Source organism: Adiantum capillus-veneris, chromosome 14, assembly GCF_014529385.1.
Source record: "Adiantum capillus-veneris isolate H3 chromosome 14, ASM1452938v2, whole genome shotgun sequence".
NCBI classification, from domain to species: domain Eukaryota; kingdom Viridiplantae; phylum Streptophyta; class Polypodiopsida; order Polypodiales; family Pteridaceae; genus Adiantum; species Adiantum capillus-veneris.
Genome location: NC_140944.1, coordinates 30,907,126 through 30,928,413, shown reverse-complemented (window position 1 = coordinate 30,928,413; position 21,288 = coordinate 30,907,126). Strand labels below are relative to the sequence as shown.

General features: G+C 44.7%; 1 protein-coding gene across 2 annotated transcripts in view; it reads right to left on the bottom strand.

Moving 5' to 3' along the window:
- Positions 1-21,288, bottom strand: part of LOC147442165 (ubiquitin-activating enzyme E1 1-like) — a 38,996-nt gene that overhangs the window by 9,478 nt on the left and 8,230 nt on the right. For both annotated transcript variants that reach the window (XM_086528448.1, XM_086528447.1), the window contains exons 3-4: positions 12,483-12,700; positions 11,607-12,401 (exon numbers count right to left, since the gene is read on the bottom strand). In XM_086528448.1, the coding sequence (XP_086384574.1) occupies positions 11,607-12,401; positions 12,483-12,700 (1,013 nt within the window). The remainder of the gene's footprint in view (positions 1-11,606; positions 12,402-12,482; positions 12,701-21,288) is intronic.

Genomic DNA, 21,288 nt, shown 5'->3' with positions numbered 1-21,288 from the left:
TCTTCCACATCTTCATCACTTCTTCCATGAAACTCGGGATAAGAGAAAGCCATGGCTACCCAAATTATGATGCTTTGAGAACCCCTTCGAACACACGTGCAAGAACCCAAAACTTTTCACTTCCCAATCCCAAGAAACTTCAATGGAGCTCAACTTTAGATAAGGACAAACACATGCACATCAAATGAGTTTTCATAGTTGATCATCGGAATGACAACAGGCAAAGGACATTCCAGGATCTCTCTCAATCTTCTTGGCCCAAACATAAAGACTATGCGCTGCTGGAAAAAGATCTTCCTGGACACATGAACATTAATCTGAATTCTTTGCGTTAAATGAAAAGGAGTGAACTGAGGGCCATTTTGATCATCCATTAAAGCCAACCATGAAGCTCCCAAGAAGGCACACCTGACTCAACCTCTGATTTTGCCAAAATTTCAGCAGCATAACAACATAAATGGCTCAAAATACCAAAAAACCAGCCATCATAACTTGGGAAAATTTCGACAGAGTTTCCCCAGAAGTAGAGCAGTAGGAACCCAAAATATAGACTGTCTATGTATGCATAAACTGTCAACAATAGAACCCGAGCATCAAGTAGGACTCACTAGTACATAGCCTATGGCGAGGTCACGAAAAGGGTGCTCCAGCTACCTGTATCACCGAAAGGATCTCCACATTTGAGAATCCCCCAGCTCAATAAAAACCTCACGCTATCGACCCTCACACGAAAGCTAATGCAAATCGCGTATAGTCAAGTCTCAGAAATGACTATCTTCCAGACCAAGTCTCAGAAATGGCTGGGACTGCCAAATAAAACCATATATGGCTCCACAAAGGCGTACAATGGCAGTTTCCACAAGTAACGTACAATCCAACAGACAATGCGCTCAAATAGGCGCCAAGTGATGCATTCCCACAACAACTGCAAGTGACATCACTGTACTCCAGCTACCTGTACCTGTGTGAATCACCTGTACCTGTCCCTGTCCCTGTTCCTGTAACCTGTAACCTGTAACCTGTAATCTGCAACCTGCAACCTGTAACCTGTAATCCCGAAGCTCGGAGCTCGAAGCAGAAGGTACTCGAAGAAGATCCTCAGTGGGGGCACCAAAAGAATGTGAGCGGGATGAAAACACACACAGCGCCTCTATAACGACCCGACACACACTCTTGGGAAGATACACACACACACTATGGGGCACCACTCGGCTTAGACAACACACCTGGCCGAGACAGGGAACACACCTCTGGAGTGAGAGGAGAGAGACTATCCACTTGCCCACTCCACACAGACACACACACACACACACACACACACACACCCAAAAACCTCAGCTCAAAAGAGGAGAATTTCTGATGTTTAGATACAATTGAGCTTGGGCCAACACCAATGGGGCAAATAGCTCACACAATATGGGTAAAATAAGCCAGATACAATCACAAACTAGAGCAGAAACTTCGCTCATAGGAGAAACTTACACAGAAAAACAGCAGGAAAAGAGTGAGGAATTTGGCAAAATGGACAGCGCCATCGCGTCCGGAACGGCCCAAAACCCCAGTCTACAATGTCAAAGTGCTCAAATCCGACCTCGGATGAGCAGTTTACGGCCAAAACAGGCTCCAAAAACCCAAAAAACACACCTGCGGCTGTTCCTCCTCTCTTCTCCACGTTTTTTCTGGTCTTCTCTCAGTTTTTTCAGTTCCCACACTTAGCTTTATTAGTTGGGCACCCTTGGCCTTTTAGATGACCTCAAACGGACCCCGAACAGGCCAAAAACTGACCTCGCAGTGCATAGTTGTCACCTTTTTGCATCATTCGCACACCTGGCACTCAGCTTTTTTCCAATAATGCATCTCGCCACCACGTGAAGTGGCCCCAAAAAAAGGTCCTCATGATGACCTTTCTGCATAATTCTCACAAGCAAACACCCACGTTGTGTCCGTCCTCATCTGCGTGCAAATATTGACCTCGTTCGCCCTCCTGACGCCACTAGATGCCATCTGACGCACCTGCTGACCTCACGTCGTCGGCCCGCGGATAGCTTCCTCGAGAAGTTTTACGCGCTACCAACTCCTCATTATTGTATAAAAAACACACTGGTACTGGTAATAGTGAAAATCGCTGCACTATGTACATGTTGTCCTACCTGTACACATGTGGGCCCCACGTAACCACCTGGCTCTGGAAAATGGGCAATACTTTATTTGATGCACCATGCATGGGTATGTACATATGCGCAATCCCTTGCTCCAAAAAACTCCTGACAGCGTCTATTCCATGAGAAGTCTCCCCCACCAGTGATTACTTCTACAGAGATATGGGGGCAGTATGCAACATCTTTATACACTGTACCTGGACAACCACCATTACCAGACCCACCACAGCCATGTCCGGCTACGAGCACCTTCTTTACCACTGAGATGGTAAAGGAGGCCATTGACAGGATGAAGACCAGACGGGCACAGGATCATGAGGGTTTGGTAGCAGAGCACATTATACATGCTGGGGATTTGTTGGCAGAGATGCTTGCACGGCTATTCAACCGTGTCATGTGTGAGGGTCTCCCTGAGTCTTGGAGATTATCTACTATTGTACCTATCTTCAAGACAGGTGACCCCACAGTGCCGGGGAATTACCGTACTATCATGGTAGGACACACATTGGCACGGTTATATGCATCCATCCTCGAGCATAGGCTGAGCAGTTGGGCAGAGATTATGGGCATACGAGCACCTGGGCAGGCTGGTTTCAGAAGGGGTTTCTCCACACTAGATCATGTCTTTACACTCAGAGCTATCATTGAGGAGGGTCGAGCACATGGTAGACGGATATACTGTAGCTTTGTGGATTTTCGCAAAGCCTTTGACACAGTGCCGAGGGCCAGATTGATGCACCGGCTTATGGAATTGGGGGTACCCACAGAGCTGATGTGGGGGATCATGGCATTGTACAGTTCAGTGATGGGTCATGTACGCACATCAGAGGGGATATCCGACATAGTTCACTCCACCATCGGAGTGAAACAGGGATGCCCACTGTCCTCTACTTTATTTGGTATGTATGTTGATGGGGTCTCTGATTATATTGACAGAGGAGGAGATAGAGGTGCTCAGCTTGCAGGGACATGGATCCCTCTTTTATTGTATGCTGACGATATCGTGTTGATATCAGAATCGCCAGAGGGTATGCAGAGACATTTGGACGCATTGCATAGTTTTGCAGAGGATAGTGGATTGTCTGTCAACCTTGGTAAAACCAAGGTCATGGTATTTAATACCACGCCACAGTGGGTTAGGAGATCAGCACCTACTTTCACATATGGACAGGACAGTATGGAGTACACTGATGCATACACATATCCTGGGGTGGTCTTTAGTGGACCGAGGTTCACACTGAAAGTGGCAGCAGACACTAGATTGACTCGTGCCTATGCAGCCCTAGGTGGTTTAGAGAGGATTTGTTCGCAAGTTCAGCTCCAGGAACCTCGAACAAAGCTCTGGCTTTTCGATACTTTGGTCGCTTCAGTTATGCACTACGCGGTTCAGGTTTGGGGACCGTCTATTGACAGTGCTGGATGGACTAATATGGAGAGACCCTTGATATCTATGATTTCTAGGCTAATTAGAGCCAAGGCCTCAGTCCCACATGACATCATACGAGCGGAGCTGGCTGCCCCACCTATGGAGGTTGAGGCACTCACAAGATCAGTATCATTTGTACACAGCTTATGGGACACCACCAGGGACAGGTATGCCAGGCTTGCTCTCGAGTCATCCAGACAGCTGGCATTACAGGGAGATACATCATGTTGGTATGCACAGATGAGCTCATGGTTTCAGAGGCATGGTTTCAGCATGGACAGGCTGCCCCCTTTCCAGTATTCTATTGATGCACCATCCTTGGCTCTTACACGGATGGAGACTACTAGACTCATTCGGCAGGATCTTATCCAGCTTGATAGCAAGAGGACATGGATAGAACCATCACGGGAGTTGGGTACGAAGAGGGTTTTCTATAGAGAACATCTTCTTCAACTCACGACAGACGGATTTGTCACACGGCCCAGTTACATGGACACACATCTATCTCATAGGTTGCGATGTGCTATTGGCCAGATTCGCACATCTTCACACCAGCTTGGGATTGAGACAGGTAGATTCAGAGGCATACCAGCAGACAGTAGGATATGTCAGTTATGCCATGCAGAACCAGAGACAGAGTTTCACTACATATGTTGCTGCACAGTCTACTATGAGATACGGGGACGCTTTCATTGTCTATTCAGAGATGGTTTTGACTCGTTAGACAGAGTCATGAGATATCAGGATCAAAGATGTCTCGGATTATTCCTACTTGAGATTCAGAGACATAGAGACGCTCTATTGAATGGGCAAAGACAGAGACAGTCCCAGAGACGCATCTCAAATTTCTTCAGTCTGAGTACCACAGAGTCAGAGGGGACACCACCACCAGAGAGCTCGGTTCCCACCCATACACACATCAACGGTACTCTCATTGATCGAGCTATAGAGTTAGGGAGATCGAGACGACCGCGACTGAGGAGGGGAGCCACGCAGCACCGGCGGAGATTGCGGCAGAGGATCCACAAGATTCTAGCACGACACCCAGAATGTCGATCGGGATAGGCTTCATGCTACTGCTATATTGTATCATGGTGACACTTATTCCCACTTTGTACCTTTATGGCACGATACCATTGCTCAGCCTACCAGCCACCCATAGGAGTCGGTAGCACTCCTATCAGTTCTTTGTTTGTAGTTTTCTTGTTTGTACCCAGACTTGGTACTAGACTCATCAGTGTAATCAGTTGGTCTCATAGGTCATTTTGGCCTCTTGTAGACGTTAATATATCATTTCATTTCATTTCATTTCTCTCTCTCTCTCTCTCTCTCTCTCTCTCTCTCTCTCTCTCTCTCTCTCTCTCTCTCTCTCTCTCTCTCTCTCTCTCTCTCTCTCTCTCTCTCTCTCTCTCTCTCTCTCTTCTCCAAGACGTCGAATTTGACATGGTGAGGAGCTCACTTTGTAGATAGGCGCCGGTGAGGAGCGTTTTTGAATGCTAGCCTCTTTCAAGGATCTTCGCGGCGGCTGGTAGCGATTATGATTCTGCTCCTTACGTTATAAACGTTGTCGAACGGGGTGGTCGCACCACATGCCAACGGAAAAGAACAGACTAACAACTTTAGGCACTTCAAATAACAACCGAGTTGAAAGAGATGCACGACACACGAGACGGGCGGCGGTAGAGTTCCACCCCAAGAGGCCACTGGCCTCAAACTCTGACGCCCCTTTCGATATTTCATTATATTACTTCAGCTCAGTACAAGCCGGTGTGAGCGGGATAGAAACACACACAACGCCTCCAAAATCACCTGACACACACTCTTGGGATAACACACACACACACTATGGGGCACCACTTGGCTTACACAATCTACCTGGCCGAGATAGGGAACACACCGATGTAATGAGCGGAGAGAGACCATACATTTGCCCACTCAACACACACACACACACACACACACACAATCAGCTCAAAGGAGGAAGATTTCTGATGCTTAGATACAATTGAGCTTGGGCCGACACCAATGGGATAAATAGCTCACACCATATGGATGAAATATGCTAGATACAATCACAAATTTGAGCAGAAGCTTCGCTCACAGGAGAAACTTACACAACCAAAACAGCAAGAAACAATGAGGAATTTGGCAAAATGGATAGCGCCATTGCGTCCGGAACGGCCAAAAGCCCCAGTCTACAATATCAAAGTGCTCAAATCATAGTTACCAAGAACGCGAAACCGGAACGAGAACGGGGAACGGGAATGCGGAACAAAATGCCATTCCCTGTTACGGGTACTCAAGTTTGAAACACGGAACAGGGATTCGGAACGGGAAGTTGGAATGGGAACGGGGAACGGAGACCTGAAAACGGCCATTCCCTGTTACTATGGCTCAAATTCGAGCTCGGATGAGCAATTTATGGCCAAAACAGGCTCCAAAAACAACGAAAATTGAGTTGCGGCTGTTCCTCCTCTTCTCTTCACGTTTTTTCTGGTTTTTTCTCAAGTTTTTCAGTGTCCACAGTGCACACTTCACTTTATCCCTTGGGCACCTTTGGCCTTTTAATTGACCTCAAACGGACCCCGAACAGGCCAAAAAATGGCCACGCAGTGCGTTTTTGTTACCCTTCTACATCCATCTGCACACCTGGCACTCAACTTTTCTCAATAATGCATCCCGCAACCACGTGAAGTGGCCCCCAAATATAGTTCTCATGATGACCTTTTTGCATAATCATCACAAGAAAACATTCCCATTGTGTCCTCATTTATCCACATGCAAGTGTTGATCCCGTTCGACCTCCTAACGCCACTGGATGCCATCTGACGCACCTGCTTACCTCATGGTGTGGGTCTGCTGATAGCTTCCTCGAGAAGTTTTACGCTCTACCAACTCCTCATTATTATAGAAAAACACACTGATACTGGTGATGATAAAAATCGATGTACTATGTACACGTCCTACCTGTACACATGTGGACCCCACATAGTCACCTGGCTCTGGACAATGGGCAATTCTTTATTCGATCCACCATGCATGTGTATGTACATATGCGCAATCACTTCTTGCAAAAAACTCCTCACATAATTTGCCCATCCCCTAGCCTGCTAGATCATTCATGATCAGCGGTAGCAAAAAGAGATATGAGACTCGCCGCGTCACAGGTCTCCTCATCCCTCACAGACATTACTTGTTCTGCAGACAGCTCATCTTCCATCACCATCATTAATCTAGCATGATATAATTTAAGACGCAATCCATTTACCCTTGACTTATACAGATCCCATCAAGGTTAGCCAACTGATATGTACCATTCGGAAAACATTGCACTACCTTGAAAGGGCCTTCCCACTTAATTTGAAACTTCTTTTGGAATGTCTTGTCCAGCTTACTGTTGTAGCGCAAAACCAAGTCATGTTTCTTGATACCCTTACTTTTGACCTTTTCATTTATCTTTGCTAAAGCCTTATCTTGCATCTGTCCATAATGTTCCAATGTGCTTATCCAGCTGAACCTCTTGTAATTGTAAGAGTCTCTCTTTGAATGCATCACTGGACTGCCCAAGCAACTTCTCTAACATCTTGACCGCAGGCAACTCTACTTCCACAGGCAATAGTGCTCCCTTTTCATATACCAAATGAAATGGAGTAAACCCTGTACCTGTCTTCACCGAAGTACGGTAAGCCCATAATGCACTAGGCAATTCCCAATCCGAATTCTTTCCCAATTTGAATTCTTTCCTTGGTGCTCTGTCACTTTTGAAAGATTTGTACCAACTCACCATTGAATCTTTCATTTAGGCCATTACATTGTGGATAATAAGGAGTGGTATGCTGGTGCCTAGTCTTCATCTTCGCGCATAAAAAGTCTAATAGTTTAGCTCTAAATCTTGGCCACTTATCCGAAAGTAGCTCCAGTGGCACCCCAAACTTGCAACATATTTCATCGTACACAAATTTTGCCACATCCTTTGCAGTGATTTGTTTTACTGTTGTAGCCTCTGCCCATCTAGAGAGATAGTCCACTGCAATCAAAATATAGCTTTTGCCCCTACTTGTGATAGGTAATGGGCCTATTGCATCAATCCCCCACTTTTCAAACACATCAAATGCCATAATGGTTTTTCGTAGCTCTGGCTTCAACACTCTCTTCCCAAATGCTTGACATCGATTGCAAGACCTACACCAATGGGAACATCTTTGTGCAAATTGGGCCATACATATCCCTCTTGCAAGATCTTATGCAAGGTGATCTTTAGAGCAAAATGGCCACCACATGCAATTCTCTTTCAACACTCTATAAAGCTCCTCCCGCCAAGGTATACGTCTCAACACGAGATCAGCCCCTTTCATGTACAAGACATCACCGATCAAATGTACTTGGATGCTCTACGCACAAAACCATACTTCTTAAGACTTCTGAATGTTCTTCGGAATGATTCCTGTTAGCAAAAACTCCTCTTCTTGAGCCAAACTTTCCCGGCCATGATAAGGAGGTAAATTAGTCCTCAACACAAATAGCTCCCCAATCATGCTTTGAGCTGCTTCATGTGCCTCTCCATTTAGAGCACGTTAAATGTGTCTGATGCTCCATGCTTCAAACTTTTTTAATAGGTCTTTAATTTTGAAACACATTTCCTTCAATGAGGTGTTCTTGCTCCTCCATACACCCAACACTTACTTCACAACTAACAAGGAATCACCTTTTATGCTCAACCTTCTAATCCCATGCTTCAAACAAATGTGTAATCCGGCTTCCAAAGTAGCATAATCAACCTCATTGTTACTATGAGCATCCAATTTGAACCCTCTCTTGCTTACTAGCTTCCCCTCTGGATCGTAAAGTGCTATACCCCCTGAAGCCGCATCATGGCTCTTTCTGTATGAGCCATCAAAGAACAACACATGTGCATTGCCGATCTGTGGCATTTCTTCAACTACCATTTTCACCACCTCTTCCTTAACAAAAAGGGGATTCTCCTTGTAAGTCAACAAATTAGCTAGGGTAGCTCTTGGATTGTCTTCCACTAAGAAAGAGAACTCAAACCCTTGCAGCTCAATTATCCATTTCTTGACCATATTTGACATGTTAATGTCATTAATTAACTATGGCAAAAAGACGTAACTCGTTAAGAAAACAAAAGGTAGTGGTAGCAAGTAATGACGAAATCGTCGACAGGCAAATATTACATTGGCCATCACTAGCTCTACTTCCAACAATTTTCTTTCTGCTACCAACTTCACTCGGCTTGCACAATACACTGGCCTCATATAATGGCTGCCCTTCCCCTTTTGCAATAGCATGGCTCCAATGGCATCATCCCCTACTAATGGATTTACATAAAACGCTTGCTCCCAATCAGGAGCCTGCATGGCTGATAGCCCCCCTAACACCTCTTTCACCTCTTTCACCTCTTGAAACCCTTCTTCACACTTGTCATCCCATTGCAATGGATCATGCTTTGCCACTTGTTGTAATGGATAAAGGAGCTGTGAAGACAATGGAATAAATCGCACCATGTACTTCGCTTTGTGTATAAAGGTTGCCAATTGCTTTGTACTCTTAGGTGATGGAAGAAGAATAATAGACTTAACCTTGTCTGGATCAGCCTCAATGCCATTTTCTGACACCATATGGCCCGATAACTTCACTCTTGGTTGTGCTAAATGACATTTCTTCAGATTTAGTTGTCCTCCACATTCACCATATCAAGCCAATACCATCTGCAGCTTCTCATGGTGTTCAGTCCTACTGCTGTAGACACAAAAGTCGTCCATAAAATCTTTAACACAACTAACAATGAATGGTGCCAATACCCAATTTGCTCTCTTTTGATAGAAGGATGGTCCATTTGACAACCCAAATGGCAATACCGTGTAACAATAACAACCCCATGGCGTAATGAAAGTTGTCTTTGTTCAGTCTTTAAGAACAATCTTCAATTGAAAGTAGCCTAAAAAACCATCACACACACTGTACCTCTCATAACCTGCCACTGAATCCAAGATCTGATCAATGAATGGAAGAGGATATGGGTTCTTCTTAGTGGCCTCCACTTTCCATGCTTCTTTGGGCTGACTACTACTGGACTCGCCCATTCTGTGGTCTCCACTGGGACTATGAATCCTACCTTCAATAACTTATCCACCTCTTCCCGCAAGGCTTCCATCTGCTCTTACCCATCCTTCTTAGCCTTTGCCGCACTAGCTTAGCACCTTCCTTTAGCTCTATATGCATCTCTTCCCCTTTGAACCCTCTAATCTCTTAATATGAAGTAATGAACAAATCAAGAAAACTAGCCAGCATGTGCAAATATAGCTCCTTCTCCATAGCTGAGAGGTCTCCACTGATCATTTGTGTCATCAATTCTTGCTTCTTTAACGATTCAACCTTGGTTTGCATCAGCCCTTCAATCACTTCGTAAGGCCCTTCACTTTCATCTTCAATCTCATTTGCAAATGCAACTAAACCAGACTCATGGATTTCTTTGTCCATCAAAAGAAATGCGACATCAACATTCTCATCACTACTAGTAGTACTATCACAATCCTCGTCAGACACTCCGGAATAATCTTCATCACTAGACTCATCCTCATCTCCATTAAGTTCCTCCAATAGTTTCCTTGTGTCCATATTATATAGCTTCTTAGCACCTGTCTTTCCATAAAGGCTAATCGTACCACGTCTCCAATCTTGAACAGCTCCCACTGCACGTAACCATGGTCTGCCCAATATAATAGGATATGCTCCCAACCCCGCTGGCATCACATGAAAATCAACCACCGCCTTCGCATCATACGCCTCCACTTCTAAGCTCTTTACAACACCCAAACATTTTACTTTCTAATGGTTTGCCATGATGCGCAGACTACATGAGATGGGGGTGCCCATAGAGTTGATTTGGGGGATTATGGCTTTGTACAGATCAGTGATGGGACATGTACGCACTCCGGAAAGGGTATCTGATTTAGTTCACTCTACTATTGGGGTGACGTGCTGCCCATTGTCTCCTACTCTATTTGGTATGTATGTTGATGAGGTGTCTGATTACATTGACAGAGAGGGTGACAGAGGTGCCCAATTGGTAGGGACGTGGATCCCATTGTTGTTATATGCTGATGATATTGTGTTGATATCTGACTCACCAGAGGATATGCAACAACATTTGGATGCACTACACAGTTTTGCAGAGGATAGTGGATTGTGTGTAAACCTTGATAAAACAAGGCTATGGTGTTTAACACCACACCACAGTGGATCAAGAGATCAGCACCTACTTTCACATATGGTCAGGAGATTGTGGAGTATACAAATGCATCTACTTACGTGAGGGGCCGAGATTTTCTTTGAGAGGAGCAGCAGAGACTAGACTGACTAGAGCTTATGCGGCTTTGGGAGGATTGGAGAGGATGTGTTTGCAGGTTCAGTTCCGGGAACCTAAGACAAAGTTATGGCTCTTTGATACTCTCGTTGCCTCTACTATGCTATATGGCCAGATACGCACATCCTCACATCAGCTCCAGATTGAGACTGGCAGATTCAAAGGGATACCAGCAGATAGCAGGATATGCCGCTTATGTCATCTAGAGCCAGAGACAGAGTTACATTACATATGTCATTGCACACTGTACTATGAGATACGAGCCCGTTTTCATTGTCTATTCAGAGAGGGTTTTGGGCCTCTATCTAGGGTCATGAGTTATGAGGATCAGAGATGTCTTGGACTGTATCTACTTGAGTTACGCAAGCATAGAGACACTTTACTGAGGAGAGCTGGAGAGAGACAGTCCCACAGACAGATTACAGATTTCTTTACACTAGATAGTGGACAGCCAGAGGAGCAGCCACCACCTTCCAACAAGCTTCAAATGGGTGGTCATTGTTTCTAAACATTCTAGTAGATAGCCAACCACCAATTAAGCATAAACAACGGCTTTCACTTGGGGTTGTGAATTCCTATCAATTAGCAATACAAAACTAGGGCTCAAGTTAAAAACACTGCAAATACAAAAACTCACCTGAAACAAAGGATGGAACTTGCCAGAACAAGCCTTCACAACCTCTTGGCCGACAATTCCACCGAACATGGCTGCCATTGGATTGAGAACAGCACTTGCCCCATTTGAAAGGTGCCTAAGAATCTGCTCATCAATACTCTCTAGCTTTGATTCCCCAGCTTCTCCATTACTTTCCTTGCAAAAAGCTAGGAGTTTAGCAGCATCGTCATCACTAGCAGGGGCAGGAAGGCGACCAAATTTGACTTTGAACTGATCAAGAGCCTGAAAAGCCAAGTGTAACAAGGAGGACCGATCAAACTTGGCATAATCACTGAGAAGAAACTCCCCAGGATTCTTAACCGCTTCACGAAATGATTTGAACTTCAGCATTTTGGGTTGCTTGACTTGAGTGACAATGCCACCTTTTTCATAAGCCACAAAACCAGTCGTATCTTCTTCAAGAAGAAAAGAATAAGGTCTACAACTCGTTATCCGTCTTGGCTTTCCATCATTCAGTTCCGTCATTCCATGAATTTCACTGAACACCACCATGTCCCCATCGTGAAACTCCAGTCTCTCATCATCAACACACGATACAAGTGCCGGATCATCATTGCTAATGGATGCAATAATCCCTGTCTGTGGTTCTTCTCCATCAACATCAAAAACAACAAATTCAGGTCCAAAATCACAGAACACGCTACCAAAGAGGCCATGCACATCTGCCTTAATGAAAGCAATTGGAGGTGTTTGGCTTCGACAAAAGTCATCAAATGCAGCAGCTTCCTCATACGTGAGATTGGTGAAAACTGCGGCCTGCAAGAAAATGGAACCAGATAACCATAACAGCACTTACCGTCATATGCCAGTGATCCTCCACCACTATCTGAAACATACCTGAAATTTTGAAAGGAAACTGTGGGTAATGTCAGCAGACTGAACTGTAACCAGAACAGCTGCATTCAATTCTTGTAGCTTGTAAGCACAAGCAGTTGCCCTGGGTTTCCCTATGTCAGATTCTGTTAAATAGAAGTTGGCTCCAAGATCGCATGCCTCCACAAGTCCAGGGTCATGTAAGGTTACTGACCTGACTCCAGCTAATATGATATTTTTGGCTGCAGACAAGGACCCACATAATCAGTAAAACCACCTCACACAAATTCACGTCATTTATTCATAGGCATACAAGTGGTCATGGGACAGCTCATGATATGTAACTGGAAAACCAGCACTCCCTAAAATAAATTAAAGATAGAAAAACAAACAAGGTATCAACACAAATCTAAATTGCAGAGTGCAATCAGGCAGCTTCTTAAGTGAATATCAAAAATTTATTATAAAAAAAAAATCATCACCGCTCACAAACAAAGGACAAAAAAGAGGGCGTTCCTTAAAAGAATCCCTAGAGAAAGATGATTATCAGAAGATTATCTAGAATGCATTGGGAATCTTCCAAGTACCTGGCAACTCTAGTCGAAAGGACACATCGATGATCTTTGCAGAAATCTTGAAGGGCCCATAGTATCTCATACTTAGCCTTGGAAAAAACTTCTCCTTACCCTTCATTTTCCTAGGCGTGTCTTCTCAAACCTATAATCACCCTCCTTTAACTGCAAGAGGCGGCGATGCTTGTATGCTACTTTCTTGTGCCATTCTTGAGATTTCTGCAAAGCCTCCTTAACTTTAGCATAGCAGTTTCTAGATCCTGGACAAAATGGTCAGATTCAAAAATCTTGTCCTTGGTGCGCAAAATATGTGGAACCTTTTTGCCACCCTCAACAATCTATGGTGCCTTCCCCCTCGAAGTATGAACAGTGTTGTTGTAAGCAAACTCCACCAATGGCAAATACCGCTCCCACTAAGACTTATGTTCAGAGATATAGCACTTTACCAGGTCCACAAAGCCATCATAACCACTCTAAAGTCTTAGGAAAATTAAAAAAAAAGGTCCATTGCTATACTCTCCCATGCACCACATCTATGCTCTCAGAGCATGTTAGAGGTGGTACTCATGTCAATGGTCTCATGGGGAGTAGAAGTTGTGTACCTCCGGTCTATCCATTGAGTTCTATGTCGGACCACTCTTGGTTACTTGTTTTGGCAGTTTTACAAGCTGCACTATTAATCGCTTATTATGATTAAGTATTACACCAATTTTGGTTCATTTGTCTATGTTGATGGGCTTCTGACCATGGGAGCCCCCCCCCGCTCATGTAGGGGGTACACAAGCTACCCGGCCTCCAAAAAATATCCGACCCATAAAGAGACGACTAATAAAAATGGGAGACAGTCAATAAATGGCCCAGTAGTAGCCAACCTCAACAAAATATGGAAAATACCTATGAACCCTAGACACTCGAGAAGTCTCACAAGGCCACATACAGCCACAAAGAAGCCGACTCCCACTAGATGTCACGTGACACATCCAACCCTATGTGTCCGTGGACAAGTTACACCACAGCAGGGTTCAGTCAATCCAGTCAGTTTAGACTAGCAGTGATCTAGCACTTTTGTGAGTCTATTCGTAGACCGTGCATGCCCAGTCACTTAGAATAGATGCATATCCTCCGGTTGCACACAGCATGATCATCGGAATTCCCATTAGAATCCATTAGCATCAGTTAGGGGAATTTTCTAGTGCATTTAGCCTATTTTCCTATTTTTGGTTATTTTCACTTATTATTTTTAAGTGACTTTCCAACAAAAGTAGGTAGGGCAATTTTGTTAAGTTAATATATAAGCAAACCCAAGTTAGCACTTTCTGGCAGAAGAGGTAGCATGAGCTTCCCGCTCAACAGGCAACTTCTCAGCAGTACATCCCCCCCCCCCCCCAGCACCCCTAGCGTTTGTGGACCTCCACCTTCGCGGCATTCCCAACAGATTTCCATCGCCAGCATCTCCCACCCCTGGCGTTTCCTCCCACAGCATGTAGCATCGCCATGAAGCTTCCCATGCCTGGCGTTTTCCAACTGCCATAGCCAACGTTTTCTCAACAATTTACTAACGCTAGGACCTGCTGCCATTTCAGCGTTTTTGGATTTCAGATTCAGATCAGCCTAGCGTTTTGCTAAGCAATAGGACAACAGGTCAGCGTTTTTGGTTTCAGCCCCTAACCACCGCAGATACACACAGTTTTAGCCTTAGACACAGAAGCAAATCAGCCCCCAAGTTGGTTGCAGATGTTCCCCCACTTTCAGCCATAAAAACGCAGCCAAAACAGTCATTTTCATCCACCGAAACAGTCCCGAAATTCAGCGATTAGAAGATCTCAGATTCCAGCCATCAAGTCGTCGTCATCACCACCGTCGTCGTCGTCGGCGTAGTCCATTGCATACGCATTGTACACCTTTGTGCAATCAAAGTAGACCACTCTCGACGACGAGAGTGGGGCCTTCGGAGGAGGGTTTTACAACTCTCGGGTGTCGTATCTCTTCTCTCTCCTTCTCTCAGTCTCATTCACTTGCACGCACAATATCCACTCACTTTGTTCGTGATCACAGCACTCTACAAGATGGAAGGCTCTCTCCTTCCCGAAGAACTAAAAGGAACCTTGAGCAATAAAGATCACTAATCTTGAGAAAATACAACATTCATTCCGCTGCACCTAACACTAGATCTAGACGAAAAGACTGTAGATGACCTCCAAATCCTAACAAAAATGAGTCCAAGACCTTCATGCAACCGTTCTAAATAATCGGGGCAACATGTCATGAACTTGGTCCAACCAGTACGTTGAGTCTAAGGTACGGGTCTGAGACTATGTCCAACCATTCCAATAACCATCATAACAAATCCTAGCTTTGGTTCAACCATAATACTTAGTAGGCTACCGAACAACCTCTCAAGTCAGCCATGAAAATAAAAGCAAAGCCGAAGTCAGATAAGAAGAGCTCTCTTCTTCTGACGGAAGAGGACATTGAACGCGCTATAGAATGATAAACTATCGAGATGATGAAGTATCGAAATTGGGTTAGAGTAGAGGAATTTCAGCCCAATAGAAGTGGGACAGCTTGTAGAAATTTACAGGTTTTTCTCAAGTGTAAGAAGAATAAAGAAATACCGAAAGAGGCGCCAATCTTTGGGGCCTACAGGGTTTCAGTGTCTACTTGGGAGCATTCTAGCTGCCAAGTGATGCTTTGTTTGAAGTGTTAATTCCAGTCACAGGTTTATTCGTGGAGTTTCTCCGTGTCGTAAAGTTAAAGTAAAGTTTATCAAGAAAAGATTCGGGTGAAAGGTAAAGTCTACCACCCTACGGGCCGGTTTCATTATGACAGATTATGATCTTGGTTGTGTGCACGCACCACAAGCAAGATCCAATGACCTTTTATAGGTTGCATGAATGTTAGAAGTATGAACATTTTTATCCTGCAATCAACAACGATAAACCACCGGCCTCAGACTCACTCTCCCTCAGAAGGTGGTCCATGTCAATCTCTTGGTCAAAGCCAGAATCCTACGTGTCGTGGATAGTTTTCTATGACTTGTTTTGCATCTATGATCCTCTACATGGCTCTAGGATGACCTTCAGGTTTAAGACTAACTTGATTGTGCTTTGCAAATCCCGACCGAAGGGACTAAAACCTAGAAAGAGAAGTACCAAATTAGGGGTTTCCATGGAGGGGCCTAAGCTATCAAAAGACAAAGAACTAAGAGTTCTTCCAACTTTTAAGTTCCACCGAGGGGCCTAACCTAATAAAAGAGGGGGGACACACACAAGACTGGCATAAACAACTAATGAGGTGGCACAACAGTACGAACCCCCACGTTTTACGTTGCATGATGACATGTGGCAGACTATACAATTTTCCATGATTTGCGTTGACACGCTAAGATGGCAAGTCATACGGATCTCCACTTTTTACCCTTGGCAAATTTGGCAATTTAAAGTGAGCTTTTAGGAGCAGATTAAGTGCTTTTGAACATGTTTTCAAGGCTCTCCTTTTGAGCAGAGTATATAAGGCTTAAGCACCCCTTGGGGTCCGTCTTTGAGGCATCTGGAGCCAGAGTTGGAACCATCGGGAGTTGTATCTTCTAGAATAATAAAGAAAGAAATACCGAATGGGGCGCAAATCTTTGGGGCCAACACGTCTTGACTCGGAACTATGCCAAGTCGTGTCATTCAAGTGTTATAGTATTGACAAGTGTAAAGTTAACGGTTATCCCTATGTTATCCCTATGTTGACAAGTGTTTCGACGGAAGTGGATGCACGCTACATGCGAATGCAAATGCAAGAGGGCTAGCGATCCTTTCTTCAACTCCTTCCAAATCCGATGTCACGAGGCTGTGGCAACCACTAACCTTAGTTGTTGGTTTCTTTCCCATGATTTTTATTTTATTTTTGGGACCATCTTTTTGAAGTCACAAATGGCTGGACATTGTGTGGCCAGTGTGAAACGGCCAACTGCCGAGAGTTTCACCCGCAATCAGGACGGGCAGATCGGCACAAGATGGTCGGGCAAATCGACACTGGAATCCAAGCAGTAAAAGGGTGTCTAGGCTCAGTTCATAGTCATTTAGGCCTCTCGCTACACTTTATAAGTCGGTGGGTACTAGGAATTTAACTCAAAAGAGGCAAAGTGGACACTTGGCGGCTGCAAATGCAATTGCCAGTCTCATCTCAAGAGGGGACGCCCAAACTGAGAGTGGAGGCTGATTTTTGTTCATCAAGTGAGCACAAGTGTGTGTGAGTAGTGGGTGCAGGTGATCACAGCTTTAATGGAAAGCTTGCCTTCTCCCTTCCTCTATGTAGCGAGATGATTCCGCTCTTGCGCACACCTCTCTCCCCCTTTGAATACAGAATCGTAATGCCCAGCTCAAGGGCTTTCCATCTGTATGTACAGTTGTGTGGGTTCGTGCGCGTATGCCGAGACAAGAGCCTCTTATCCAAGTAGTAAATTAGCTAATTGCTAATCCCCCGCAGGTACAGGTGAATTCGGAAAGTAGCCCTACATGTGTGGGAGTACGAGGGCTTGCTACGGATGCGACTGGCATGCGAAACGGAACTAGAAACAGTGAATTACAGCCTCTTGTGTATTTTCGCAGGTTTAGGGTTTTGACCCTAATTGGCCCCTAATACCCCCAGGAGCTTTGAAGAAGTGATGGGATTGTTGTACAGGTGATCTGGTGCATTTTCGAGGCCAAAAACAGAGAATTCAGCGTGCTGCAGATTCTCGCCAGGTTTGGGAAAGTGCTCGTATGCGCCGGGGAAGTCACCTTTTGCATGGGGATTTTATCTATGAAGCCTCCTACTACGGTTATGCTGCGAAATCAGGCTAGATTAGGCCATTTTCAGCCCATTAAAAGCGAGACAGCTCGTAGGAACTTGCAGGGTTTTTTTCTCAAGTTCACTAAGAATAAAGAAATACCGGAAGGGGCGCCAGTCTTTGGGGCCTACAGGGTGTCGCAATCTGCTTGGGGACACTCTAGCTACCAAGCCATGTTTTGTTTTGAAATGTTGAATTCCAGCACAGGCTTATTCATGAAGTTTCTTTGAGTCGTAAAGTCAAATAAAGTTTATCAAATAAAGACTCGGGTGAAAGCTAAAGTCTACCGCCCTACGGGCCGGTTTCATGGTTCCGTTATCGTGACAGAATCACTTTTCCTTAAAGAGTGAGCCTTGGTTGGTTTGCAGCGAAGAGACAGAGCATAGGAACTTGGAATTACACTATGGCTAACAAGACAAACGACGCCAAGGAAGAGGGTTCCTCTTCACAGGACAGACAAGCTATTCCTCCTCCAGTGTTCGAGCGTGGCGAGAGTTCACGGCCACTCCTGTCTATACCTTTTGTTGATTTGAATGCTCCAAAAGGTCAAGGGTATATGACTGGGCAACTAGACGAGGATGCGTTCAGGACACAGTTGGTTGCCGCTGTGAATGTGTTTTCTCGGTTGGTGCAAAATCCTAGGTTTATGGAATTTTTGCAAGCGCCACCAATGTTACATTAGACAAGGCAAATGCCTCATGCAGTAGAGCTTGTTGAGGCTCAAGCCCAGGTCCCTTGTGCGTCTCAGACTCTCAGCAGAGCAAGGAGCACTCTCATGTTGCGAAGTCAGTTGGGCTCCAAGACAACTTCCTTTTGTCCACGAAAAGGTGGTTAGGATGTCACAGGTTTGGACACCCGAAGTCCGGAATCGGACACGACACACGAGAAAATCACTTAAAATTGTCACAAATTGATGACGTGGCATGACCACCCACAGACAAACCTGATAACAAGGCACAGGCAGGAGCAGTACGGCTAATGGCACCCGAATTTTGCCCTGACTGCTAACGTAGCAGAACAGTGCAGATTTCCGTGATCTACGCTAACATTGCTAACGTGGCAACTTGTACGGATTTTCGCATAGTGCTGCTGGCTTTTTTGCCAGCTTTTGGGGACCAGTTGCTTTTGGACCTATTTGCTTTTAAGTTTATTGCTTTTGAACCAATTGTTTTGGAATTTGACAACTTTTAGCATCCCTTTATAAGAAAAAAAGGAGCCCAAGGACCTCACTCTTCAGGGCATCTAGACGCAGAGTCAGAGCTGAGGACCCACAGGAGTTTATACTCTGCTCAAAGATTAATACAAAAAAAATACCGAAAGGGGCGCCAATCTTTGGGACCAATCTGTCTGGGCAAACTGCAATGCTTTCTTTCGATCTTTCATCCCGAAAAAAGTGAAAAATTTGACAGTCGTACCGCCATCCTTGAAATCTTTGGGTTGGTTAGGCGCGTATCCCGTGTACTGATAGTAAGGGTATCCATATGGGCTCCAACCATTGTAGCCTAGTAAGAGCCCCGTACAACTAAGAGTGCTTAATGCTTAGAGAACATTAATCACAACACTTCAAAGAAACAAGAGGTAGAATGAGGGTTAAAGATGGGCAAACCCCCCCTCCCCCGCCCCCCCCCCCGAAGGAAATAGATTTCTACTCAACTCAAGTACCTTAGGATTGAGCTCAGTTACAATCAACCCGAGAGTGAGTTTAAGTACACTCACACTCGCAGATCATGCAAGATGCCATGTGCACATGCATAAAAGTAAACATAAGTAGACTTCTCAAACATATGTACAAAGATAAAATTTAGCCGCTACGTATGCTAGAGAAGAGATCTAGTGTCTTGGTTGCTTGTAGGATAAATAGAAGAGTGCAAAACTGAAGGGAAAGAGCAGAATTTTCAGATTTATAGGTGTGTTGCCCTGAAAAACAGCAAGCTAGAGAGAGAGAGAGAGGACCTCTTGAGGATGAAGGAATAGTAAGCGTAGAGAGAGATGGTGATGGTAATGAACGGGGTTTCTTGGGCTAATGGTAGAGGAAATTCAGCAACTAGGAGATCGGAAAATGAGAGGGAAAGAGGCTTTATTTATAGAGAAGTTGCTTCAAGAGAAGAGGATTGTGACAAATGTTTAGTAAAAGATAAAGTTGGCATGACAAGTGTCCACACACTTGTCTCTTCCTCTAAAAGCTTTTTGACAAGCCACACACTTGTCTCTTCTGTCTCATCTTTTGGAAAGTTTGTGGCAAGTGTCCCGCCACATGTCCTCCTTTTGGAACCTTCCTTCTAGAATCTCCCTTTTACAATCTTCTAGAAGCTTCCATCTTTGAACTACTAAAAACACACATTACTATGGGTATCAATTAAAAGCTCTTTCCGAGTACAATACGGTTTTTGCTTCAAAACATGGATTTAACATCTCTATGAGAAGATAAAGCATTCAATGCATTCAGCCTACATATGCATAATGAGCAATCTTCATGATCGTGCCATCTTGTTGATTGTAATTGTCTTTTCAAACGGATCTAGCCCACACTCCAAGGCATCAACCCTTTCTATGTGCAAGTATGATCCCAATATGCATGAGTTACAAGTCACAGGCGCCCTATTGGGTTATCTAGGAGGGAGTGTGCACTATCTATGTTCTAACCCGCTGTGGGGTTCCACCTTAACTGTGACTACTCATCGGTGATCATACTACGGTGCATTGTTCTAGCTATCTTGTTTTACAATAGGAAAACACACTTGTAAAACTTAAAATTAATAGAAAAAGGATACAAGTTCTTTTCTATTGAGGTGTGACAAGACTGCTAGCAGTGGTGGTGGTGGAGGTGGGGGCAATGGCGGTTGCGCTGGATCAGTGTCAAATGGCTGCACCATATTCCTGAAGACTCCTCCCATCGGAATAGACGGCTGGGAAGGTTGCCAATTGGAAGCTCTCATACAATTTGGTGCCGAAGGAGGATGTACCACCTAGGGCATCAGAGGGGGTCACATGTAATTCAAAAACTGTTGAAAACTTTGCAGCATCGGAAGATTCTGTTGAGGATGCCGAGAAAGAATGTCGCAAAGCTCGTCGAGAAGAAGCTGCAAATATTATGTTGAATCCATGAACACCACGTCTTGGGTTCTTTATGGCTTATGCTCTGCAAGACACAGCGGTGAAGACGGGAGCGTGCCTGATGCGCGATGAAGTAAGGGTGGGAGTGGATAACAAGTCCGGGGTCGGAGCACAAAGATTCTTCAAATAAAATTCCAGTAGCCTTTGGAAGCGCCGGTTTGCTCTGTCTGCTCTTTTGTAGAACCGGTATGCTTTCAGAAAAGCACACGCTTGATGCTATGATACCCCTGTCACAAGATGAGCACCACGTGTCAATAGAAAAGAGCAGACTGAACAAACCTTTAGCACTTCAATAACAGCTGAACTGAAAAGAGAGAGAGTACAC